Source organism: Lissotriton helveticus, chromosome 1_1 (assembly GCF_964261635.1).
Source record: "Lissotriton helveticus chromosome 1_1, aLisHel1.1, whole genome shotgun sequence".
NCBI lineage: Eukaryota > Metazoa > Chordata > Amphibia > Caudata > Salamandridae > Lissotriton > Lissotriton helveticus.
The window spans coordinates 1,397,406,168-1,397,429,330 of record NC_136057.1 but is presented as its reverse complement, the minus strand read 5'-3'; the positions used below and the strand labels follow the sequence as shown (position 1 = coordinate 1,397,429,330).

The 23,163-nt window shown below is 42.4% G+C and overlaps 1 protein-coding gene across 2 annotated transcripts in view; it reads left to right on the top strand.

The window, feature by feature from the left end:
- Positions 1-13,356, top strand: part of ODAD3 (outer dynein arm docking complex subunit 3) — a 189,449-nt gene extending 176,093 nt beyond the window's left edge. The window contains exon 14 of one of the 2 annotated variants that reach the window (XM_078684187.1): positions 11,709-13,356. In XM_078684187.1, the coding sequence (XP_078540313.1) occupies positions 11,709-11,839 (131 nt within the window). In that variant the 3' untranslated portion in view covers positions 11,840-13,356. The remainder of the gene's footprint in view (positions 1-11,708) is intronic. The other variant, XM_078684188.1, reaches the window with a different exon arrangement.
- Positions 13,357-23,163: the final 9,807 nt, after the last annotated feature.

Sequence of the window (23,163 nt, the reverse complement as noted above, 5' to 3'; positions counted from 1 at the left end):
GAATGGGTATGCCCTTCCCTTTCGAGAATTCCCTCCCAATTACCCGCCTTGCCAAGGTTTTTGCACCGAGGAACATCTGTAACTTCTACAGGAGGAAGTGTTGACTTTGTTACGAAAGGGTGCGATAGAGGTGGTCCCAGAGCAGGAAAGGGGTCAGGGATGCTACCCCCGGTATTTCCTGATACCCAAGAAGGATGGCAGACTTCGTCCAATCCTGGATCTCAGGATCTTGAATCTCTATCTGAAACAGGAGAAATTCAAGATGCTCACCCTTGCTCAGGTTCTTCAAGCGCTGCTAGAAGAAGACTGGATGGTGTCACTCGACTTGCAGGATGCGTACTTTCACATCCCAATCCTGAAGTCGCACAGGAAGTATCTCCGTTTTACGGTGGGATCGCAGCACTATCAGTTTGCGGTCCTTCCGTTTGGACTTACTACTGCGCCTCGAGTCTTCACCAAGGTGATGGCAGTGGTGGCGGCACATCTCAGAAGGTCAGGGATTCCAGTATTCCCTTATTTGGACGACTGGCTGATCAAAGCAGAGTCGTCAGAGAGAGTGCTCCATCATCTGCGAGAGACAACCCAGTTGTTGTACAGGTTGGGTTTTTCGATAAATGTACCCAAGTCTCACCTGGTGCCCTCCCAGCGCAACCTGTTCATAGGTGCTGTACTGGACACAACTGTATGTCGCGCATTTCCTCCTCCTCAAAGGATTCACGACATACAGGAAATGATTCCTTTATTTTACAATTTTACAATGGAGCGGTCGGTCCAGTCCTGAAGGTCCTTCGTCTGCTCGGTCTGATGGCTTCCTGCATTCTGTTGATCAACCATGCACGCTGGCACATGAGGGCGCTCCAGTGGTGCCTCCGCAGGCAGTGGTATCAACACAACGGAGATCTCAGGGAGTCAGTGAGGATCTCCAGAGAAGCTGCGGCGGATCTGTCTTGGTGGGGCGTGGAAGGCAACCTGTCTCAGGGGAAGCCTTTTCAGCTGCCTCCTCCGGTGGCCACAGTAATAACGGATGCATCCAATCTAGGGTGGGGTGCTCATCTGGGGGACCTGGATATCAAAAGTCTTTGGTCTCCAGAGGAAAGGTTGCTTCACATCAACCTTCTAGAGTTGCGGCGATACGTTTGGCGCTCAAGGTCCTCCTCCCTTCCCTTCGCGGTAGTTCGATCCAGGTCCTGACGGACAACACGACCGCGATGTGGTACATCAACAAACAGGGAGGAGTGGGGCGCAGTGTCTCTGCAGAGAGGCTCTGCGTCTCTGGTCCTGGGTTCAGGACCATCAGATTTGTCTGATGGCAAATCATCTGGCCGGAGTTCTGAACGTGCGTGCAGACAGTCTCAGTCTGCAGTTTTCGGCCGACCACGAGTGGAGGCTTCGCCCAGAGGTGGTTCGTCACGTCTTTCGGACGTGGGGGACTCCTCAGGTGGACCTGTTCGCCACTCACAAGAATGCTCACTGCCTGTCATTCTGCAGTCTCCAGTATCCGATGCAAGGAGCCTTGGGGGACGCGTTTCAGTTGAGTTGGGGAAATCAACTCCTTTACGCGTTTCCTCCCATACCTTTGATTCCTCGGGTTCTGAGGAAGATTCGCCAAGACCGGGCCCAAGTCATATTGGTCGCCCCGGACTGGCCAAGAAGGGTGTGGTATACATATCTTCTCCACCTCTCCTCTCACCCGCCGCTCCGTCTCCCTCTCAGGGCAGACCTCCTCTCTCAGATGGAGGGGCAGGTTCTACACCCCCCACCTCCAGACATTACACCTTCATGCCTGGAGATTGAACGGGGCAACCTGAATTCCTTTTCTCTCCCGCCTGACGTGGTGGATGTCATCTTGTCAGCCAGGCGTGACTCCACTAAGTCCATCTATTCTTATAGATGGTCAAAATTTGTCACTTGGTGTGGAGGGAAATCTATTGACCCTTTGAGAGCCCATTTGTCTGATGTTCTCCAGTTTGCCCTTTCTCTGGCGCAGCAAGGGCTTGCTGTTGCCACAGTTAAGGGCTATCTTTCTGCGCTGTCGGCATTTCTCTGTTTGCCTGATCAGCCATCTCTTTTCAAATCTCCTGTAGTTTTAAGGTTATTAAAGGGTCTCACAAATAAGTTCCCTCCTGTTCTTTTTATTGTGCCTCAGTGGGACTTAAATCTTGTCTTGACCTTTTTGATGGGTGCTCCTTTTGAGCCTCTTCACAAATGTCCTTTGAGGCTTTTGACTCTTAAGACAGTCTTCCTCGTTGCAATAACCTCTGCAAGGGGGGTAAGTGAGCTTCAAGCTCTTAGTTCCAAGCCCCCATTCTTGACCATTCATGCTGATAGAATGGTTCTTAGGACCAGGGCTGCTTTTCTTCCAAAGGTGGTTACTCCTTTCCACCTTGGTCAATCCATTACCCTCCCTACCTTTTATCCTCCCCACACCCTTCCAAGGAGGAGGAGAGGTTACACCGTCTGGACCCCAAGAGGGCGGTGTCCTTTTACTTGGACAGGTCTAAAGACTGTCGTTTGGATGACCAGGTCTTCATTGGGTTTGCTGGCTGCAAAAGAGGAAGAGCGGTCCATAAAAGAACTTTATCAAGATGGATCGTTCTCTGTATAAAGATCTGCTACTCTTTGGCTGGTAAGGAACCACCAGAGGGTATAAGGGCTCATTCTACAAGAGCTAAGTCTTCAACCTCAGCATTGGCTAGAGGTGTTCCTGTAGAGGATATTTGTAGGGCGGCAACTTGGTCTTCCCTCCACACTTTCGCGAAGCATTACTGCTTGGATTCCGAAGTGAGGAGGGACGGCCACTTTGCGCGCTCTGTCCTCCAGGATTTCCTGGTTTACAAGAGTGGACGCCCTCCTCACTGGGGACTGCTGTGGGACTCTATTCACAAGGTGAGGAATCCACACGGCAGATGTATCTATCAGAAGAACAAGTTACTTACCTACGGTAACGCTTTTTCTGGTAGATACAATATCTGCCTGTGGATTTCTCACTGACCCACCCGCCTCCCCGTTGTCCACTCTTCTATACCAGAGTTTCTGTAATGTATTTATTTTATTGTCAAGGAGTTGTTTATTTCAAATGTTATATTGCATTTGCTTCACACTGTGTGTGTTACCTTGATATTTGTACTGCGTATACTGTGTATATGTCTACTGTCATTGGTCCATCCGTGTGCCTCGAAGGCACGGAAAAAAGGGCGGAACTGATGTCATCACGCCGGCGTGGGCCATTTATAGGCGTCGGTGACGTCAGCGGAGTCGCGAGCGATGTCGTGTCTCTATGACGTCCAAGTCCACGTCGGCGCGAGGCTACGAAAAGAATTTCCGAATGTTGCTGACGCAAGGGGATATTCACAAGGTGAGGAATCCACAGGCAGATATTGTATCTACCAGAAAAAGCGTTACCGAAGGTAAGTAACTTGTTCTTTAGGGTTTAGGGTAGTGTCGGGGTGTCGTGCAGGGTAGTGTTTGGTTGTAGGGACAGGACTGGGGGTCGGGGGAGGGTTGTGCAGGTGGTAGTGTTTTAGGTTTAAGGGTAGTGTTGTGGTGTTGTGTAGGGGAGGGTAGTGGTCTAGGGTAGTGTTGGGGGCCGTGAAGGGTAGTGTTTGGGAGTAGGGACAGGACTGGGGGTAGGAGCAGGATCTAGGGTAGTGTAGTGATGGTTGAGTAGTGTAGTGTAGTGTTTGGGTGTTTGGGTAGTGTTTTAGATTTTGTTATTTGTAGGGTAGTGAATTTGTATTTAGAATTTAGTGTAGTGTTGGGGTAAATGTATATTTTTATTACTAGGCAAGTCTTTAGTTCGCATACATTAACACTTGCAATGCAAAGGTATGCAAACTAAAAACTTGCGTAGTAAGGGTATTTGCTAAGTAAAAACTTTGTTAGTAAAATGCTGCGACTTAATGGTATGCGAAATAACGAGTCATATTCGCACAGACACTCCTGGCTCTGCTCTCAATAAGAGCTTTAGAGTAAAACATATAAGAAAGTACAGAGTGACAGATACTGACACCGTTTAATGTGAGACGCTCCTCTGCCATATGCCTTGTGTCTGCAGTGAAGTGATGATATAGTGATCCCGGAAAATCTTCATCACCGCCACTAGTAGAAAATAGGAGGGTGGGTGCAATGGGCAGCAAGGTTTACTAAATGTCAGCCACAATCAAGATTGGGTCCATCTCATCAGTCCTCTTTGGAAACTTTGGACACTACATTCACACTCGCTGGGGTTCCATGCAGCAGATTGCGGAGCAACAATTGAGGGAGAAAAGAGAGTATTTTCAAGAAATTTCAGGTGATTAAGGAAATGGCTAACTTGCAGCTTTTGACCGCTGTCATTGGCCTTCTAAGAAAGTCTTCATGGCATTGCTTAACACTTTTAAATCTTGAAGTGCTACAAAAGGCCACATGCTGTTGATGAAATAAACAGAAGGAAGTTCAAAGTGATTATCAAATATGTGGGTCAAGAAGGGGTTTCTGCGGTAGTTGTTTAAGGGCTACGGGTGAGCACACATCTTATTTTGGAAAGGCTCCCAGGATATGCTGTAGTAAACACTTTTTCAGCGCCAAAGACCCATCGGGGGGGGGGGGGGTAAGAAAACCATTTGCTTTCAGTGGCCACTGCAAAGGCTCGTCCCCAAGACTCCTTCACCTTGCTGCTACCGCGCAGTGTGACACAGAGAGGGAGCATTTTCTATCATATTTGAGCATAGCAAACAATAACAAGGCAGGCGGGCGTGAAAAATCCAGACTGGATACAAAAAAAAATCTGCTGCTCTCCCCCTCCATTCCATCAAAGTTGCCAAGACATTTACTCATGCAAAGGCTTGTACAGGAGGTGGATTGAAAAAGGTGGTAAAGAAAGACCCAAAGGAAAAAGGGCATTTTCTCACTACCTCTTAAATCAGAAAAATACTGAATTGGTATCATTTTGCAATCCAGTTTTTAGGAATCAGAAACTTTTTTTGAATCTTAAAACGAAACATATGATAAAACATTTTTTCAGTTGAAAATGCCAAATTGGAGTGTTTGGGACTGTAAAAGTTCTTAGTCCATCTGGCCCCAAGTCATTCAGGTTGTCTTGTTATTCAGACAGTTTTTTCAACCTTCTCATACAATCTGTCAAGACTGCCAGAAAGGTCTCTTCACGCCTGACATTTTAATGGAATCCGTGGATACTGTTAAGATCATACAAAAAGATCAGACATATTAAAAAGCTTTTGTAAGTTATGGAACTGTACACTCTGGATTGATTCATCCAAACCTACAATAGATCGATCAATAGTAACTTGTATCATAACTTGCAATCAAAAGTAAATAGTTCTTTGCCAGAAGCATAGTCCGTTAGAGGGAATGCTGTCACTTCTGGTCCTATAAGAACTGTCCAAATCCCCCACATTCGCAAAGTCCCTTACCTGGAGATCAGCACATGAATTTGCAAACAAACTGTATGGATTGTGACTGCAGGGCAGATACCTCGGTAGACCAGTTGTCCTCGATAGGTATAATTTTTTATGTCTTGGTCAACTATATATATCACAAGTTTTCTGCTTCCACTCTTCTGGGGTTGTAGTTAAGCTTGATACTGCGGTCTAACAGAGAGAATCACAATGGAGAACTAAATCGTAGTTCTCCATTAAGGGTATTCTCTCTATGTGCAAAAGCATCCCACACACCTCCCCCAGAAACAGAAACTTAGTTCAGATTAGGTTTTTGACCTTGGATTCTCCTTCTCTGTGTGCTCCAAAACAAAGTGACTGAAAGGCATGATGGGTCATGGCAGCTTCTGGAATTGTTCAAGTGTCAACGACTGGGTTAATTTGACTGACAGCCCTTTTTTTAGGTCTCGCCTGAGCCAACGCATGTGTTGCTCTGGTGAGACATTTAGTAAGCGGCTTCTTGCAGTGCTACCAAAGCGGCCACCATCTTGCAGTCACGCGCACAAGCGCGCACGCCAGGCTCCTCACGTGCTTTGCAAAGAGCGCGTCATCGCGATCACTTTAGTTTTCACCGCGATCGCGATGACTTTCGCTTTCACTGCCGCGCGGCCAATGCTTGTTACTGTCATTCTCGTGCCGAAATTTGTCCATGTTTTTCTGATTGTGTCAATGACCACAGCGTCTTGAGCGCTCCCTCCTGTGACGAACGCTGCCCTGTTCTGACCCTGCAACGATCCCCTCCCCTTGTGGTACTCCCTCCCTCTCTCCTCGTCCTGCTTTCTCTCCGTTCCGACAGGAAGCGATGTGTCCAGGCTCTGCGCAATGAATAAACAGCTCCACGTGCAGACACTGCAATCAATACCGCTCATCCACAGAATCAAGGGTGCCCACGTGCCAGGGTCAAGACGTATTGAGTTCCCAAACTCCACTGGTATCCTCCTTCGCTGTCTCTTATCTGATCACGGTAGAGAGGCACATTACCCAGGCAATCCCCTCAGTTCACAGGGCTATAGGATTCCCCGTATCATCAACTATACATGGCCCGGCTTGAGATCGTGCGGTGTCTGGTGGCTTTCCATTGGCCACTGAGAAACCCTAACATAAAAGTACTGCTATTGCAGCATGTATATCCCTCATTATTTCTGAATGTTCTGCACCTCCTGGCGTTATGCTTTTCTCTTTTGTCTCCTACCCTTACCCACTGGTTGTTGCTGCGCTTTTTCCCTTATCTCGCACTCAACTACCTCTTCCTAATACTTTCAACCATATATGCTATTTAATAATAATGTTTAGGAGGCATCATAATTCACTAGAGACAGGAGTATTGGCCCCTTCCTTCCTCAACATATGGTAATAAATAACATATGACGCTCTAATTTAAAGATTTTTTAAATATGTGGATGTCAGTTTTAAAGCAATGCCATCACCAGTGTAAGTAGTTCATCTAGTCTTTGGTTTCTTTGCCTTCTGGTACTTGCTGTCTTGAATTTATTGTGGTTAAGTGAAACTACAAAAAGAAATATGCAAAAACGGCCACGATTAGTTTATTATAGCTGATCTCCGACGTGAGATTGCCCGGAAGGCAGTATTTTTAGCTTGAGTAAGAAAAAGATATGTTATTCCCACACAACAAATGATCGTTTCAAATCCTAGAAAAGTTTAGTTTACAGATGTAAATGACTCAATGACGTCATGATGGCATGGCGCGGTTGAAGTGAATACAAAAAGTATTGGGGCATGGTCAGAGATATGGATAAAAAGAGCAAGATTATGAATTAATTTTTTTGATCTTTCACCTTTATTTAACAGCATATAAAATAACAACTAAAATACAAATAAATGCAAGTTAAGGTAACACTTAAAAAATTCACTCTTAAGTTATGAAAACTTAATGTAATCACTGCAGATGTCTGTGTGTCTAACGAGACTGTGTCAGAATTGTATCCTGGTTGGTGCAATGGGGGATAGTTACATGTGTTTATAGTGCTAAGAAATCCCGAACTGTGGCAAAATGTGAAGATACATTTATTGTTTACGGTAAAGCAAATGCTTTCAAAATATATTTTAGTAAAACGCAACCAGACTGTGAAAACATTGGATATAAGGACACACTATTGCACTACTTCTAAAAAAGAATACGTTTTTGTCACCAAAATGCTTCTAATGACACTACCGATAAAGCCTATACTAGCTCCCCAGCAGCCTTTATATTTGCTGATTCAACGTCCCACATTTACATTTCTTTGAGTTAGCTGGAATCCTGGTGAAAAGGCTTGTTTCTTCTTTAGCTTTCACTCAACTTCACGGCACAGGAGACCCCCTCTTAACGCCCTTTCAGGAGGAGTCCCCTCAAGGTTGGCATTAACTAGTCAGGGATGATTGTTTTTATTAACACTATATATGAGAACTGTAAATTGTAAAATTAAAAATGCATGCGTCTTTCCTCAACAATCCCACCCCCTTCGCCTTCTCGGCTAATTACCTAATTGCTTTAAAGAGACTCCTTGGCACAGAGATCCCGTTCTGCCAGTCCTGCTTTTCCAGCAAAAACACAAAGCATCCTGGGACTTGTAAACTCTTAATAATCTGCGAAAATCTACAAGACTGGCTTGAAATCCCCCTGCCGCTGCATCAGTTGGCCGCTATAGCAGTCATTTGAAGTTTATTAATCAATATATACGTAGGCTGTTTCAGTTAACGTGTGTCTTCTTTAATTTGTGACAACAATTCTGGAAGTTTAACAGGACCATTGGGGGGGCATATTACGCTGCTGGGTATTCATTCATCATAGTTACATCACCATACCCTGAACAGAAGATTATTTACCTGCTCTTTTATTAAACTTAGCAGAAATAAACCAGAACAAGCATTGACATAGCCAATAGGTCTTGCCTTTGGGATCGTGTAAGTGTTTAGTTATCCAGCACAATATCCTTGGTGCAACAACTTCATCTGTTGCATGGCTAAACACTTATAAGGTCCCAAAGGCGAGACCTATTGGCTATGCCAATGCTTGTTTATATAGGAGCGCCCATTCTCTCTGTGTGCTTCCTCGTTGAAAGTGCAGTTTTTTTTTGATATTGTGGTCCAGTAAAATGTACTTTGCCATGACCATTCTATTCTCCCTATGTGTTTCCCGTTTAAAATGCTGTTCTTTTTAATGTTGTGGTCCAGTCAAATGTGTTTTGCATTGACTGGTTAAGAATTGGCTGCATTTAAAATTTGAAATGTTGCCTCAAACAGGTATTTTTTTTTAATTAAATGATTTTAAATTTGGAAAAGACTCACAAAACCTTTGTTTTCTGAGGTCCCATGGGTACGCAAATAAGTTATTACTGTTTTTGAGTTCAGAGCGAATACCCAGGCATGTTAATTATTTCCTTGGCGCCCACAGTGACAGCTACAATAGGCCTTCTGCTGATCACAGGCACAGGGGTCTCTCACAGACCACACCCATGCACATATAACAAAAGAGAAGTAAGCAAGGGGAAACACGAAGAAAAGAGGCTAAAAACAAAAAAGTGATGGGTGCTTAATTCAAGCATTCCATATATCACTGTTTGTGGCATCTAACAAAATCTCTCTTAGGTGGAGTAGGCCCGGACTTGGTTTTGAAGCTCATTTTGCTACATGACTAAATCTGTATTTCATTGATGTGGATAGGGGCTAAGAAGGCTTCCGATGATCTGGGGTTACTAGCTTTGCAGTTAAGAAGGGAGGCGTATGGAAGGTTAATTGCAAGCCCTTACTATTCTCATGCTTGCACTTCGTCTGTATATGGCTTTATTGAAAGGGTTTGTGGTGCATTTGAGACCATTGGTCCCTATAATGTGAAGTAATGCAATCCGATCCCATAGACTGGTGTGGAAAGAATTCGAACCCCACAAATAGATGGGTGTACCAGCGCTTTAGTGAACTGATGCAGAAGTCTACGAATGCCTCTGTGACAGGAAGTTAGATACTGCAAAAGTATAAGGAAAATGTGATTTCTACCTCTCATACAGTGGCAGAATTCTGATCGTTTCAGGCCCACCACCATAAAAGGTCCATCCAAGAAATACATTCATGTTCTGGGTTATCAACTTTCCCTCTAGCTTAATTCAATAAAGCTCCGTAGCCTTGATGTCTATTGAAGCTTTTCGGATACCTAACTCCTTACCATACCTTGTCAGGTATGAAATCATTTCTGAGACAGTCCTGTGTTCCCTAATTTAGACCAGAAAACAAATGTCCTGCTCGTGTGGTACATAATGCACATTTGTGCCTATTGGTAGTTAAAGTTCTACTTGCAATTTTGTATTTGATACAATGCTCTGAAGTATATTGTTATACTTTGCTGCTTGCCTGTGTGGATATTTTTCCTGAAGATCACGGTCTTGTATCCTAAGGCTGTGTAAGCCGCAGCATATGTCGACATGTTGATTGCTGTGGGCATGTTTTTGTTTAAAGACTTATTGCCCCATTACAAGATTGATCTGAACTGGAGAGGGAGATACCATACTTAGAGGTACCTGTTTCATCCAGTTTCTCCACCTGAATTACCCGGCATCATGAGCTTCTTGGCCTGGAATGGGGAATAACGTGCAGGACCTCAAATCGCTGAATTGATTATCACATGTTATTACCGAATTCTGGGACTTTTACACACCTATTTTCCATCGATTAAGCAGCTGGAAAAAGTGCACAGTACAAGCATTAAGCTTTACCAGGTGTGTTCTCACACCTACAAAAACAAAGAATTGTGTGGGTTGGTGGAAGTACCACTTATCAGAATGGATTCTTTACTTTGTAGTGCAAATAGTGCTCTGGAATACGTTTTAATGGTTCTGTATCACCACGTTTTCCTTATATAGTAGACCATGTATTAGGCATGGTAAAAAGAGCATATTAACTTTGTGTTCATGGAAAAATCACAAATTGTCTGTTTGTTTTAAAACGGTTTAAATATATATTATTTTTCAGTATTTTATACAAATTTTAGTTGGTCATCCTCACAGTGTATGCTCTATGAAATCTGTACATAGGCTCACTTGTCTCTGCTTTCCTTCCTATCAGGGTCACCGAGTTAACCCAATGACCACAATTAATGTATACCTGGGTGCACCATATACCTAAAATGTTCTGATCTACAAGACCCTCTTCTTTTGTAGTAAGATCTGTCTGTGAAAACTCCAGTTGAATTTAATGGGTGTCCCTTGTGAAATCTCACTTAGCACATACACACTTAGGGCCCGATTACGATTGCGGTGAATCCGCATCCTCCGGGCCGGCGGAAGCCACCGCCGGCCCGGAGGATGCGGATTCACCGCTGCGTAGAGAGAAATGACCCCCCCGCCAGATTAGGATGGCGGGGGGTCATCAGCGGACGGCAAGACCGTCCGCCGCTTTTCCGCCGCAAGACCACGGCGGAAAAGCTCTAATATGGTGGCGGTGTCTATCAGACACCGCCAGCCATATTAGGATTTGCTTAGGGATATGCCTTTCCGCGGCGGCAACGCCGCCACGAAAAGGCATATGGTCTTTTCTTTGGGGGCCCGTTGCGGGCCCCCAGGGTGAAGGGGGGGTGGGGGTGCACATGGGGGGTACCTATGGTACCTCCTGCATTTGCATGCACGAAGCGGCAGGCACCGCGCGGTGCCTGCCGCTTTGTGCATGCAAATGCACTGCTTGCATTTTTAACATTGTGGCGGGTCCTGCTTCAAGCAGCACCCGCCGCAATAATAAACATACAGGATGTGACCCCCAGGGTGGCGGTCACACCCTAATTTGCACGGATGGGACCGCCGCTGCCCCTGCGGACGGTCCCTCCACCTCTGGGGTGACGGACGGACGCAGCTCCGTCCGCCATCCTAATAGGGCCCATAATCTGTAACAAGAGATGTCGCTCACTGACTAAATTCACACATTGCCTCTGAGAAGAGGTGCTCCTCTCTTATTACAAACACACATAGCCTTTGAAAAGTTACCTCTTGCTTAGCTGAGGTGACCTAGAACACACTCCCATTGATAAAAGACACATAAAGTTTGATGTCAATAGAGGCGGCTCTTATCAAAGAAACATAAACACAGTGATATGAGAGGGGCCTCTCACCCTTGATAGGCACATGAATGCCACCATTGTAAATGGAGCCACTGACTGATCAAGATCTATAAGATATTTCTGACTGATTGAGGTCACTCCCTGGGAATGCCCTGCTGGATGCCTGTGATGCCTACATCTCTTCTCATAAAGGATAGCTCTGAATCCTCACACCTTTCCATTGATCTCCACAGATGACGATGATAGTGGGGATGACGAGGGTGACGTGGTGACCCGGGCTGCCCTGAAGCAACGGTCCCAACAGCTCATCGAGTCAAAGACCAAGCGCCGGACCCGAACCAAGAAGAAGAAAGGGAAAATGTGAGCTGGCTTTGCTTCCCATCTGTTGCCCGAGCATCCACTCATGGGCAAGCGGAGACCACCTTTATTGATGTCCAGATGCACCTAGCCTCAATCTTTTTCCTTGTGGCATAAGTTTTACCTAGCACTCAATCCTGCCCCACGGAGCTCTATTGCACTCTGTACCCATTCCTAACCTCTCTGGATTCTGTGACTTTTTTCTCTATACAAGGGATAGCACCTCAGAGTTTGACAACAGATATCTTTAATTTGGGCCCAGGTTCAAATTCCAATCCTGAAATTCTGTGCGAGGCTCACGACACAGGAGGGGAAGATCAGAAGTTCAAGGATTTTCTGTTGCTTTTCGAAGACAGCAGTTCCTCGGGGTATGAGGTATTCTCTACTTGGTCTTTTCTGGGGTTCCTTGCTATCGGATGCTCAAGGTTCTTTTGCTCGACGGTGTAGGGAAACTTGCAATGCTACAGCATACCCTCTCCTTAATCTCTGTTCCATGATCTAGGCAGTTTCACGAAAGGGAGGGCTACATTGGTACTGGCCTAGTCTTCGATGGCATATGGTTGTTTGCTGGAAGGAAGATGTTACTTGGACCAGTCTGGTTGACCCAATTCTTCATGCCAGACACAGCTGAGGCAAGGTTTTGTGCAGTTCCTACATCCATTCACCTCTCCACTCGCATTTGTGCCACTAAATCCCGTGGTTTAAATTCTGCCTCTGGCTATGAGTGAAAACAATCAGATTCCCTAGCCTTCAGCATAGAGTAAACATCCATTTACCTGTCACTATTTCTGTAGTATATTATCTTGAAGACCATAGTAGATAATGAGGTTTATTATCACAAGAGGGTTTAGCCTTCTCAAGTTTTAAATACAAAATATGCTATTATGATGAGATTGTTTACACGTAATTAACTCCAACTTCTCCTTCAGTCCAGAATCGTTAATACATTCAGCGTACTTCAAGAGGACTCTAAATTTGGACACAAAATCTGGAAGGAGGGTAGGAAAACGAAGTTAATATTTAAAACAGAGTTCCTGTTTCCAATTAAGCATTGGACCTGGCATCTGTGTCCTTTGTGCAATTAAAATAATGCTTGGCACAGCCCACTATGAACTGCTTTGCTAATATCTTAGAGCCTTCTTGACATGTCAAATAAGAAGTGCTCTTCCTTGAGAGAAAGTGAAGTTTTGGAAGAATATGGAAGAGTTTTTTGGAAGCAGTGTCACCTGGTTTATGTGAATAACGGAGCTATCATTCGACAGAAAACATTGATGAAAAAACATAAATGGCTAATCTACTGAAACAGCATGGGTCAGCCTCGAATTGTCAACTCACAATTATAGGTATCTTAAAGGATAGACATATACTATCATACCTATTGGGGATTTTGTCAGTTTTGAGAAAGAAACATCATATTCCAAGAAGTAGCACACCTAACGATTAGAAAGTATTTCTTCTTTTAACTTCAGATAACGATAGTTAAATATTGATGCCCATCCAAAAGTTACCAGATAATGAGAAAAATGAACTTCCATTGAGAATACTAAAGACTTATCAAACACAAATAGGTCAAATGTTGCCCAGAATTTGAAGTAGGGACCCCTAGTATTAAATTTGAAGAATTGTATTAAATCGATTTTAATATTATAATATTATTAATCATTTGTGGTCCAAAACTGAACTGACCTGCCCTTTTGGCCCTTAAAAATAAGTATTTCACAACTCAATGGCACTAAAGTAATTGACCTTAAATTAGAGAGTTGTCCGCTTTTGGATTCAAACCTGTGTTTTTTTGCAGGTCACGGGCACAGATCTATTCTGCCAATTAAGCTATCTTACAGGACATTCAAAACATAGCCCCAGTTTTCTGCAAAAAATCTCTGAGTTTTGCTTCAACTTCCCAAAGGACACACTATCACTATTATTCCCTGATGTTTTGTTGAGTGTGACAGATTAATCATGACTTTGATTCAGATGCTGTTGTTTGGAGTCACTTTGAATTTCCTTGAAGTCGCCTTCGAGGACTACAACAGACATGCCTTGACCGTTTCTGTAGCCTAGAGACTTCAGCAGGTGCCTTTATCTCCTAAAGATAAATGAGGAATATTAGGAAACCTTGTCCTTAGTCAAAGCCATGGGCATGTTTATGGGTCTTTTTGAGACACTTAATTTTAGAATTGCCCTTTTCAGACGTATAGAGCTCCTTACAATATCTTCATTGCACTCATGAGCGTTATTGCTTTCCTGTGCTAATGTATTCCTCATTTTCAATTTCTTGAACATTAGTATCGTAGGTAGAAAGATTCTACCAACACTACAACCCACATCATGTGTTAGCGAGATGCAGTACATACAGCAGTTATGTTCTAAATTCACCTACCCTTTCTTCCATAGTTGTACTGCTTTAACAGTGCCATGTCACTTAGCTGATCACTGACATAATATCGAGGGACATAATATCGAGTAGAAAAAATATCGTTGACAAAATATCGACAGGCAGAATATCGAGTTTGTATCTACAAACAGGTAAGTACAAAAATATCGACTACAAAATATTGTTTAGAAAAATATAGTTTATTAAAATATCGACTTTATTAAAAACAGTATTAAATTAAATTAATATTAAAAATGTATTACTAAAATATACTTTAAAATACTTAAATTAGCTTATAATAATTAAATAATTAATGAAAGTTAAAAAAAAATTACAATCATATTTGTTAAAACACATATATATAGTAACATAATATAATTAAATAATATTTAATATTATTACCGTAGGATAGCGGAAGTGTAAAAATTACTATTCCCACTCCAGAGAGTGCAACAGTAGGGAAAGCGTTGGATAGCGTAGGGGTAAAAATTACTATTCCCACTCCAGTGAGTGCAACAGTAGGGAAAGCGTTGGATAGCGTAGGGGTAAAAATTACTATTCCCACTCCAGTGAGTGCAACAGTAGGGAAAACTTTGGACAGCATAGGGGTAAAAATTATTATTCCCACTCCAGTGGGTGCAACAGTAGGGAAAGCGTTGGATAGCGTAGAGGTAAAAATTACTATTCCCACTCCAGTGGGTGCAACAGTAGGGAAAGCGTTGGATAGCGTAGAGGTAAAAATTACTATTCCCCCTCCAGTGGGTGCAACAGTAGGGAAAGCGTTGAATAGCGTAGGGGTAAGAATTACTATTCCCACTCCAGTGAGTGCTACAGTAGAGAAAGCGTTGGATAGCGTAGGGGTAAAAATTACTATTCCCACTCCAAAGAGTGCAACAGTAGGGAAAGCGTTGGAAAGCGTAGGGGTAAAAAATTACTATTCCCACTCCAAAGAGTGCAACAGTAGGGAAAGCGTTGGATAGCATAGGGGTTAAAATTACTATTCCCACTCCAAAGAGTGCAACAGTAGGGAAAGCGTTGGATAGCGTAGAGGTAAAAATTACTATTCCCACTCCAAAGAGTGCAACAGTAGGGAAAGCATTGGATAGCGTAGGGGTTAAAATTACTATTCCCACTCCAAAGAGTGCAACAATAGGGAAAGCGTTGGATAGCGTAGGGGTAACAATTACTATTCCCACTCCAGAGAGTGCAACAGTAGGGAAAGTAAATACTTCATATATTATTTAAAAAAATATAAATTAATATCTATAACAAATTATTTTAAAGTAATTACCAATTTAATATAATATAACAATTAATCAATTACAATTACAAAATAAAATTAATTATTACTATTTGTTACCTATTAATCCTAATTAATTAAAAATTAAAAATTAATTAATTAACAATTAAAAATTATTTATCAATTATTTCAAATTAAATACAATTAAATAAATTGAATTATTTAATTAATTATAAATAAATTACTTCCCACCCTATTCCCCTATAAACCCACAACCCGCTACAGAAAATATATTAGTAAAATTAACATAATTAGCAATTAATCAATGAAATAAAATTCATTGCCAAATAAAATTTAATTAATTACCCATAAAAAATTAATTAACAATTAATTCTAAAAAAAATACCAATAAAGATTTTTACATATTTAATTAATTATAATTAAATTACTTCCCACCCAATTCCCCTATAAACCCACAACTCGCTTGAGAAAATAAATTAGTAAAATTAACATAATTAGCAATTAATCAATTAAATAAAATTCATTGCCAATTAAAATTTAATTAAGTACCCATAAAAAATTAATTAACAATTATTTCTAAAAAAACAATAAATATATTTACATATTTAATTAATTGTAATTAAATACTTCCCACACAATTCCCCTATAAACCCACAACCCGCTACAGAAAATAAATTAGTAAAATTAAGATAATTAGCAATTAATCAATTAATTAAAATTAATTGCCAATTAAAATTTTATTAATTACCAAATATAAATTAATTAACAATTAATTAAAAATTAATACCAATAAATACATTTACATATTTAATTAATTATGATTACATTACTTCCCACCCTATTCCCCTATAAACCCACAACCCGCTACAGAATTTAATTACGCAAAATTTCATTATTTAAATGTAATTATAACATAAATACACAATTTTCACACATATCATAACATAAAAAACACTATAAAAAATTACCTATATTATACACTTCGATATTTTAACTTTCTATATTTTTAACATTCGATATTACATTACTTACCTTAAAAACGATATTTTTGATGTCTATATTCTGTCCAGTCGATATTTTGTCCAGTCTATATTTTGAACTCGATATTATGTCCATTCGATATTTTGTAGTCGATATTATGTCTGTTTACCCACTTATCTCTCACTCAAAGAAAATGAGACTTGCCTATGAAAGACTAACCCCAGTTTCCATTACCTGTGCAGCCAATGTCTCTTTTCTGTGAAGCGCTAGTGTGCTCCCTGAAGATGCTGCTGCTGGCAGCTGTTAACATGCTGAAGCACATCTGACCGAGCAGGACAGAGGGAAACCACCAACGTGACACTGTCAAAATGAGAAATTCACTTATGCCTGTCACACAAAATCTTAGAGTTCACAAAATACACAAAAATGCAACCTTTTCATAAAAACGAAGCCATAGGAGGAGCGATAGGAAGTCTTATATACCTTCCCTGTTGTCTGCTGAATCGTTTTTAATGGCTCAGAGTCTGTGCGAAAGTAGCAGGCAGGGAGAAAGAGTGAACATGGCAAGGTTTAATGTAGGGCTCTACACCCTTTTATGTAATAAGAGCTACTTGTGTTCAATGAAAATCCCTCTGAACTACTTATATTATTAGAGCTGCTGTAGTAGTAACTCCATCAGACTAGATAGCATTAGTGGCATCCCTATGCAAGATTACTAGCAGTTATTACCTCTGTGCCTCAGGCACAGTTGCCAACAGCTATGTTAGTGTGCTTTACAATGTAGAAAGCTGGTACATGGGCAATACATAACAGCCTTAGCTGGCATGCCCCTAGCACCAAGTGAATATTATTAGTAATAGTTTCCCCAACACAGTTTGATTTTTATCACTCAAATATCAGCTTTGAATATATTCTGGAAATTCAACCGTTTTTATCCAAACATCAACTTATGAATTCTGAAAATACAGACACACTTTTCAATTTAGCTATTCATATATTATTTCGATCAAGGTAAAGATTCGAATTTGGTTCACTTGGCTACACACAGCTGAGCTACACACAGGTAGCTGGCTACATATTGGAGATTGAGAAGCTTAGTTTAATGTGTGTTAGCTGGGCTAAAACAATGTCTCAGCTTGACTGAGGAAAATACTTGCTCGCAAGCATCCCCGATTTCTCCTTCCTGCCCCTTAAAGTGCTTTGTGCTTCTCTGTGGCATGTATTGTTGCACTCATCTGTAGTCACACTTTCGTCAATAATGAACCTGTGACAGTCTCCCGTGGACCTGGCTGCATGAAAAATCCCACTCTAGAGGAGAGTCCACTCCTGAAGGGGAATATAAATCTCATAGTACTGCATAAAACACTGAAGACCGTAAAGCCATTCAGAGCGTTTGCTCCTCAAACGTGGGAGTAGCCAATAATATGAATCATGTACACAAGCATAGGTCCAATGTTGCACACCCCTGCACTTCAGTAATGCACTTAATACACTTAAATGTTGAAACTGCATCAATTAGTAGAGCCAAATTAGTGGTTTGTGCTTTCCTCAGAGAATGTAGCTTCTCAAGCACTGGATCTTTCATGATTGAATTAAGCAGTTAATCCTTGTCAGTTAAGGCTCACACATCAGTGTACATAAACATTACATTAGCTATATACTATCTGTAGTCTTTCTACTTCATTGTGTGATCCAAAGTTCAGCCCAGCTTCCAATACACTTTTAACCAGCACAAAAATGTATTTTTTCAATATAACTTGACTTGCTACTAAAAACAATAAAGCAATCCCATTGGAATTTTCAGGAATATATCAATGTACATGGGCGACGTGAACTGCGACCCCTAATAAATATAATTTTACTAAAATCACTTAAACATGAGACATTGTGTCCAGCCTGGCCCACGTTATCCTGCTGCAGCTTTATATACGAAACGTGTTATAGTTTGTAAAAATAAATGTTGAGGTTTCAAATTTGCCTATGTCAGAGAGGATTACCAGGTGGCTTCATTTCTTAGAAATAAATCGCACCACCATCCCTAAACGTGTTTTTGCCCAGCTCTCTTCATGCACAGACACAGCAAATAATTAAAGTAGGCCTTTACCTGCCCTCAGCAACTGCAAAAGGCAGGAGGCTAGCAGGGTGCTGTTTCATCAACTATTTAACTTCAATGGATATATTTTATATTACTTTATGAAATGAAATACCAGCATTTGTAAAGCGCACACCTACCTCCAAAGTGGTGTCCCGGCGCTGGGGGCCCTCAGAAGATTAAGCAAGCTATTGCCCAGAGTCACATGGTGCTGGGCTAACCTGCCGCCGGCACCGGGGATCGAACCGTGAACTCTGTAGTCTGGAGTCAGGCACCCTGGCCGCTGCGCTGCTTCTCTGTAGCACAACCGAAATTTCCACATAAGTGACATAATACAGGTTAGGACTAACAGTGAAACAGAGAGTTCACATGGAGGATTTTAGGATAGTGTTTGAACCTAAAAAAACCAGATTAAAATTAATGTGTAGGTGAGGAAATGAGTTTTTATCTGGTTTCCAAAAGATTTGAGCAAAAATACTGACGGTTATAGTGAAGTATAGGCAAAAGCAAAAAAAAAAATCCAATGTAGAACAAGACAGGTCGATTTATTGTATGGTTACTACAAATACACTTTTTAGTCGCAACGTCTTCTATGACTCCCCTAAAGGTAGAAACTGAAGTTCTTAGCATAGTGAAACTATGAAATATGGTCTGTAACTGCTGATAAGGACCACAAAATCCATCCAGTCTTCCCTAATTCTGGCCATGCTTGACACACACACTCTTCATAGTTTAACACGTTATCCCTCCTCTTCTTTTGAATGTGCTGTCCATTGTTTCCCTGGTCCTCATGAATTTATTTTCTGTTTGTGTCTGCACCACTTCTGACTAAAAGCTGTCACATATATTTACTACTCTTTTTAGGAAATTACGTATGCTCTATCATGTTTGAGTTTTTGGGCTCCTGGGAGCCGAAATGTATCATGGAAGTGTCTTCCGCTTTTGTTTCTGAGACTCAACTTACAGTTTTGTGCACCTTTGAAAATAAATTATGGTCTAATTCAGCCACTGTGTATCGTTCTTTCTCCGCTACCACGTGTGCAGAAAGACTCATACCAAAGGATTGGTGCCAGGAAAACTGAATGATGTCAGAGGTGTCACTTTACGGGGTTGTTTGCAGTATTACTTTCCTAATAAATGCTTACTCAGTTGATAGTTGGGTCCATGCGCTTTGTTGGGCGTGGTGGTAGATGTAATCTAGGATCAGAATCATGGGAGATATAGTAGATTTGTCCTCTGAAATGTTGATATGATATTTAGACTTCAACGCAGTAGATTGTTCAGCTCCTGTTGACAGATAGATTTTCCATCCAAAGGGTCCACTACTTCATGCACACAAGCTATCTCCTTCGGTTTGGCATTTGTAAAATGCAGGTTACAAACAAATCAATTTAGTTCTGCACAGAGGCGCCGCCTCCACCTAATCCGAAACCTTGCCAGAGCCCTGCCACCCCCAAACTCGGACTACTGACTAATGTACTGGATTAGCAAGGTGATCCATGATGGTAGAAACAGGAAGAAATTGAAGAAATGACCATGGCAGTGCAAGCCCCTCTATGTTGATGCATCACTTGGACTAAAAACCCTGCAGGGCTTCCTGGTGGAGACAGCATCTGGCACAGAGCTCATGTCCAGATAAATGTCTGGCATGCCAGTACAGACACAACTTTCGGGGTAGTGTAGGTAGAATCTGGGTTGCTCTTCATGGCTTGGGTCTCCAAGGTGCTATCTTCAAGGGAGCCAACCAGAATTCCTCTTTTATTCGGAGTTGCTTGCACATGCCAGGGAAGATGCCTTGGGTGCAGGGGCGACGGAAACTGACTCCCCCCCTCTTCCGAGGTCAGAGCTCCCTGGGTTTCCGGCAACCCTACTGCTAAGCCTGCAGTCCAGTTGGTAATCCCAGGGGGTTCCAAGGCTCCCAGCAAGGGGAGACGGGAACCATTTCCAGAGCTCAAGTGAGGGGGGATGAGGTATCTACCTACTGCTGGATCAGACCATGTAAAATGTTGTTGCATAATACCACCACCCAATTCTTAAGTGGCAGGCATCTCCCAGGCAAATGACAGTCACAGAGGCTCTCCCCTTCTCCACTTTGTAATCAGGCGTGTGTGCGTGACTAGGAGGCAGCTGAGTGACTCCATGCTGGAGTGTGCCTATCATCACTCTCCGCCATTGGTAAAATTGGAGACAAAGTTTCAGTGGCAGCTTTTTTAATTTCTCATGCTCTTTTTGAGCAACACTTGGATACATCAGTGATTGTATGTAAATGAAGGTCTTCGGGAATTATGCCTAACAATCAACAAACCCTCTATCCTCAACAAACCCTCTATCTTCTTAATGACCTTTCATTAATTGTATTCCCTCTCATCACATTGTGTTTGTTAATTGAGTTTGCCACGGAGATTGTTTGGACATCTCAAGGTCACCCTCTCAATCTTACTAACCAACATATACCCCTGCTCAGTGGAGCAGCAAGAGACCGATGATAGATACCAGAGGACTGGGAATGGCTGGGACAGAGTCAGCACCATGTCATGTAGAATCTGTCTCTGCCTTCTTGGGTTTTGAGAAGCAGCATCCAGTTTGGGGATCTATTAGGCCCCACTAGCAGTTTTTGTCTAGTCTGTGGTTTTGGACCCCAGCCGGCAGCCAGCATGTATGATGGGTAGGTCAGAGGAACAGTATTATTGACTCTCGTGGTGGGGACAGATCAATATTTTATGTAATTAATATTCAATCCGAATCCCCATATCCCTACCCAGGGTTTTACGGTTTGGAATGCCAAATTGTGCGGCAAAAAAAGCAAATTTCCGATCTCAAACCGCAACATTTGTTGCACTTTGCTGTAGTCAAAACGTGCTTATCACAAAATACTGCTCGCCCATTGCTGGAGTCTCTGACAAGTCACTTTCTGTAACCCCCCGGCAGAGTGCCCAGCAGCAACGCACCTCGGAACAAGAGGTTGTCTGCTGCCAGAGGGTGCATATCTACATTTTAAAAACTGCGCTCTCTGGCATTGGACAGCCACTATTCCTAATGTGCTTGTAAAGGGCAGTCGGGAGCAAATGGAGTGTCAGGTATACTGGAGAATGGGAGCGCGGTGAGGGTGAGGAGAGGAGGGCCATGAGTGGCCTGGGATTGTTGGGGGACAGGTGATTATCAGGGCATTTTAGAGGCGAGGATGTGGCGTTTGGGACAAAGCTACAGATTTTGCAGCAAGGAAACCAGGTTTCAGTGGCGGCGTTGGCTTAACATCCTGTGATTTTGGGCAAATTAGGAAACATCACCAGACCTCATGTAAAGCGCTCTAAGCTATATGGAGCCACACAAACAACAACAAACAATGGTTACGGGTTAGCAAGTCTCAGGAAACCAAGAGCGGGGGGCTATCAGCACAGGTTGAGTGCGCTGTGCATTTTAAAGGCACGCAACAGAGGCACTTAACACCTCTGCCGCCTGCTAACTTGTTGCTCACCCTCATTTAATTGGCTCGGCAGAGTTAAGGCAATAAAAGTCGTATCAGCTCAATTTATTTAGAGTGACAATTTTTGCGGACACTTTTGTAAAATCGCAAGATTTTTAAAAAAGTGTCGATTTCGCAATTTTTTGCTAATCGCGATATCCTGAGGGGTCTGTTTAATAACATAAGTGACAATTATTGTATGCCCATTGCATCCTACCATTTACATGTTTGCTTAGCTTTCTATCACCTTTTCTAAATTTGTCATACTTAGTGTACTTCTACATTTGGAAAATAACATTGGCATTGCTTTTAAAAATATTTCGGCGCTCTGCAGGGTTGAAGTCGAGCTAGGACGGTATTCATTACAATTCCCATTAACATAGTCACCATCATCCTTTTGACATTGAGAATGGCTCATTAGTATTGTGGCACAGAGCTCTTTTGACGTCTTTTGGATGATACTTGAGCCTTAGGTAATAGCCCTGTAATACCATCATACTTTCAACATGAACAACTTGTCCTTGGAGTCACTGTGAAAGTGCTGATTGTTGACCAGATGAACAGGATAGAGTATACAAAAAGTAATGGATAGAATGCTTGAATTAATCACAGCCACTGGTAACTACTCTGGCCGCATCCAGTCTATCGTTATTAGGCACACTATGCCATTTTTCCCCTGCTCCCATTCCCAGGGTACTGGAAAAGATCTTCAACAATCAACTCATGAAACACCTGGAGCAGAACCAGCTACTCGACGCCTCCCAATGCGACTTCCCCAACAATCATAGCACCAAAACCGACTGATCACAGCCACCAATGACATCTGAACCCTCCGCGACCAAGGAGAAAAAGCAGCTTTCGACCCCTCACAGACACATAAAATGGTAAAACAACCATTTTATGTTTCTGCTTCACACACTGCGAAAAAGCAGGAGTGTTTGGTTAGGGGCGGGGGATGGGCGGTCCTGCTCTAGGGCAGGGAAGGAGTGGCTTGGTGACTGCTGGCTGGGCACATGTGTAGGCATACCCGTCCCAATTAGGGTCACATAATAAAGTATACAAAAAGTGATGGATGGAATGCTTGAATTAATCTCAGTCACTGGTAATTACTCAGGGGTACATCCCAGTCAATCATTATTTTGCACACCATGCCACCTCAG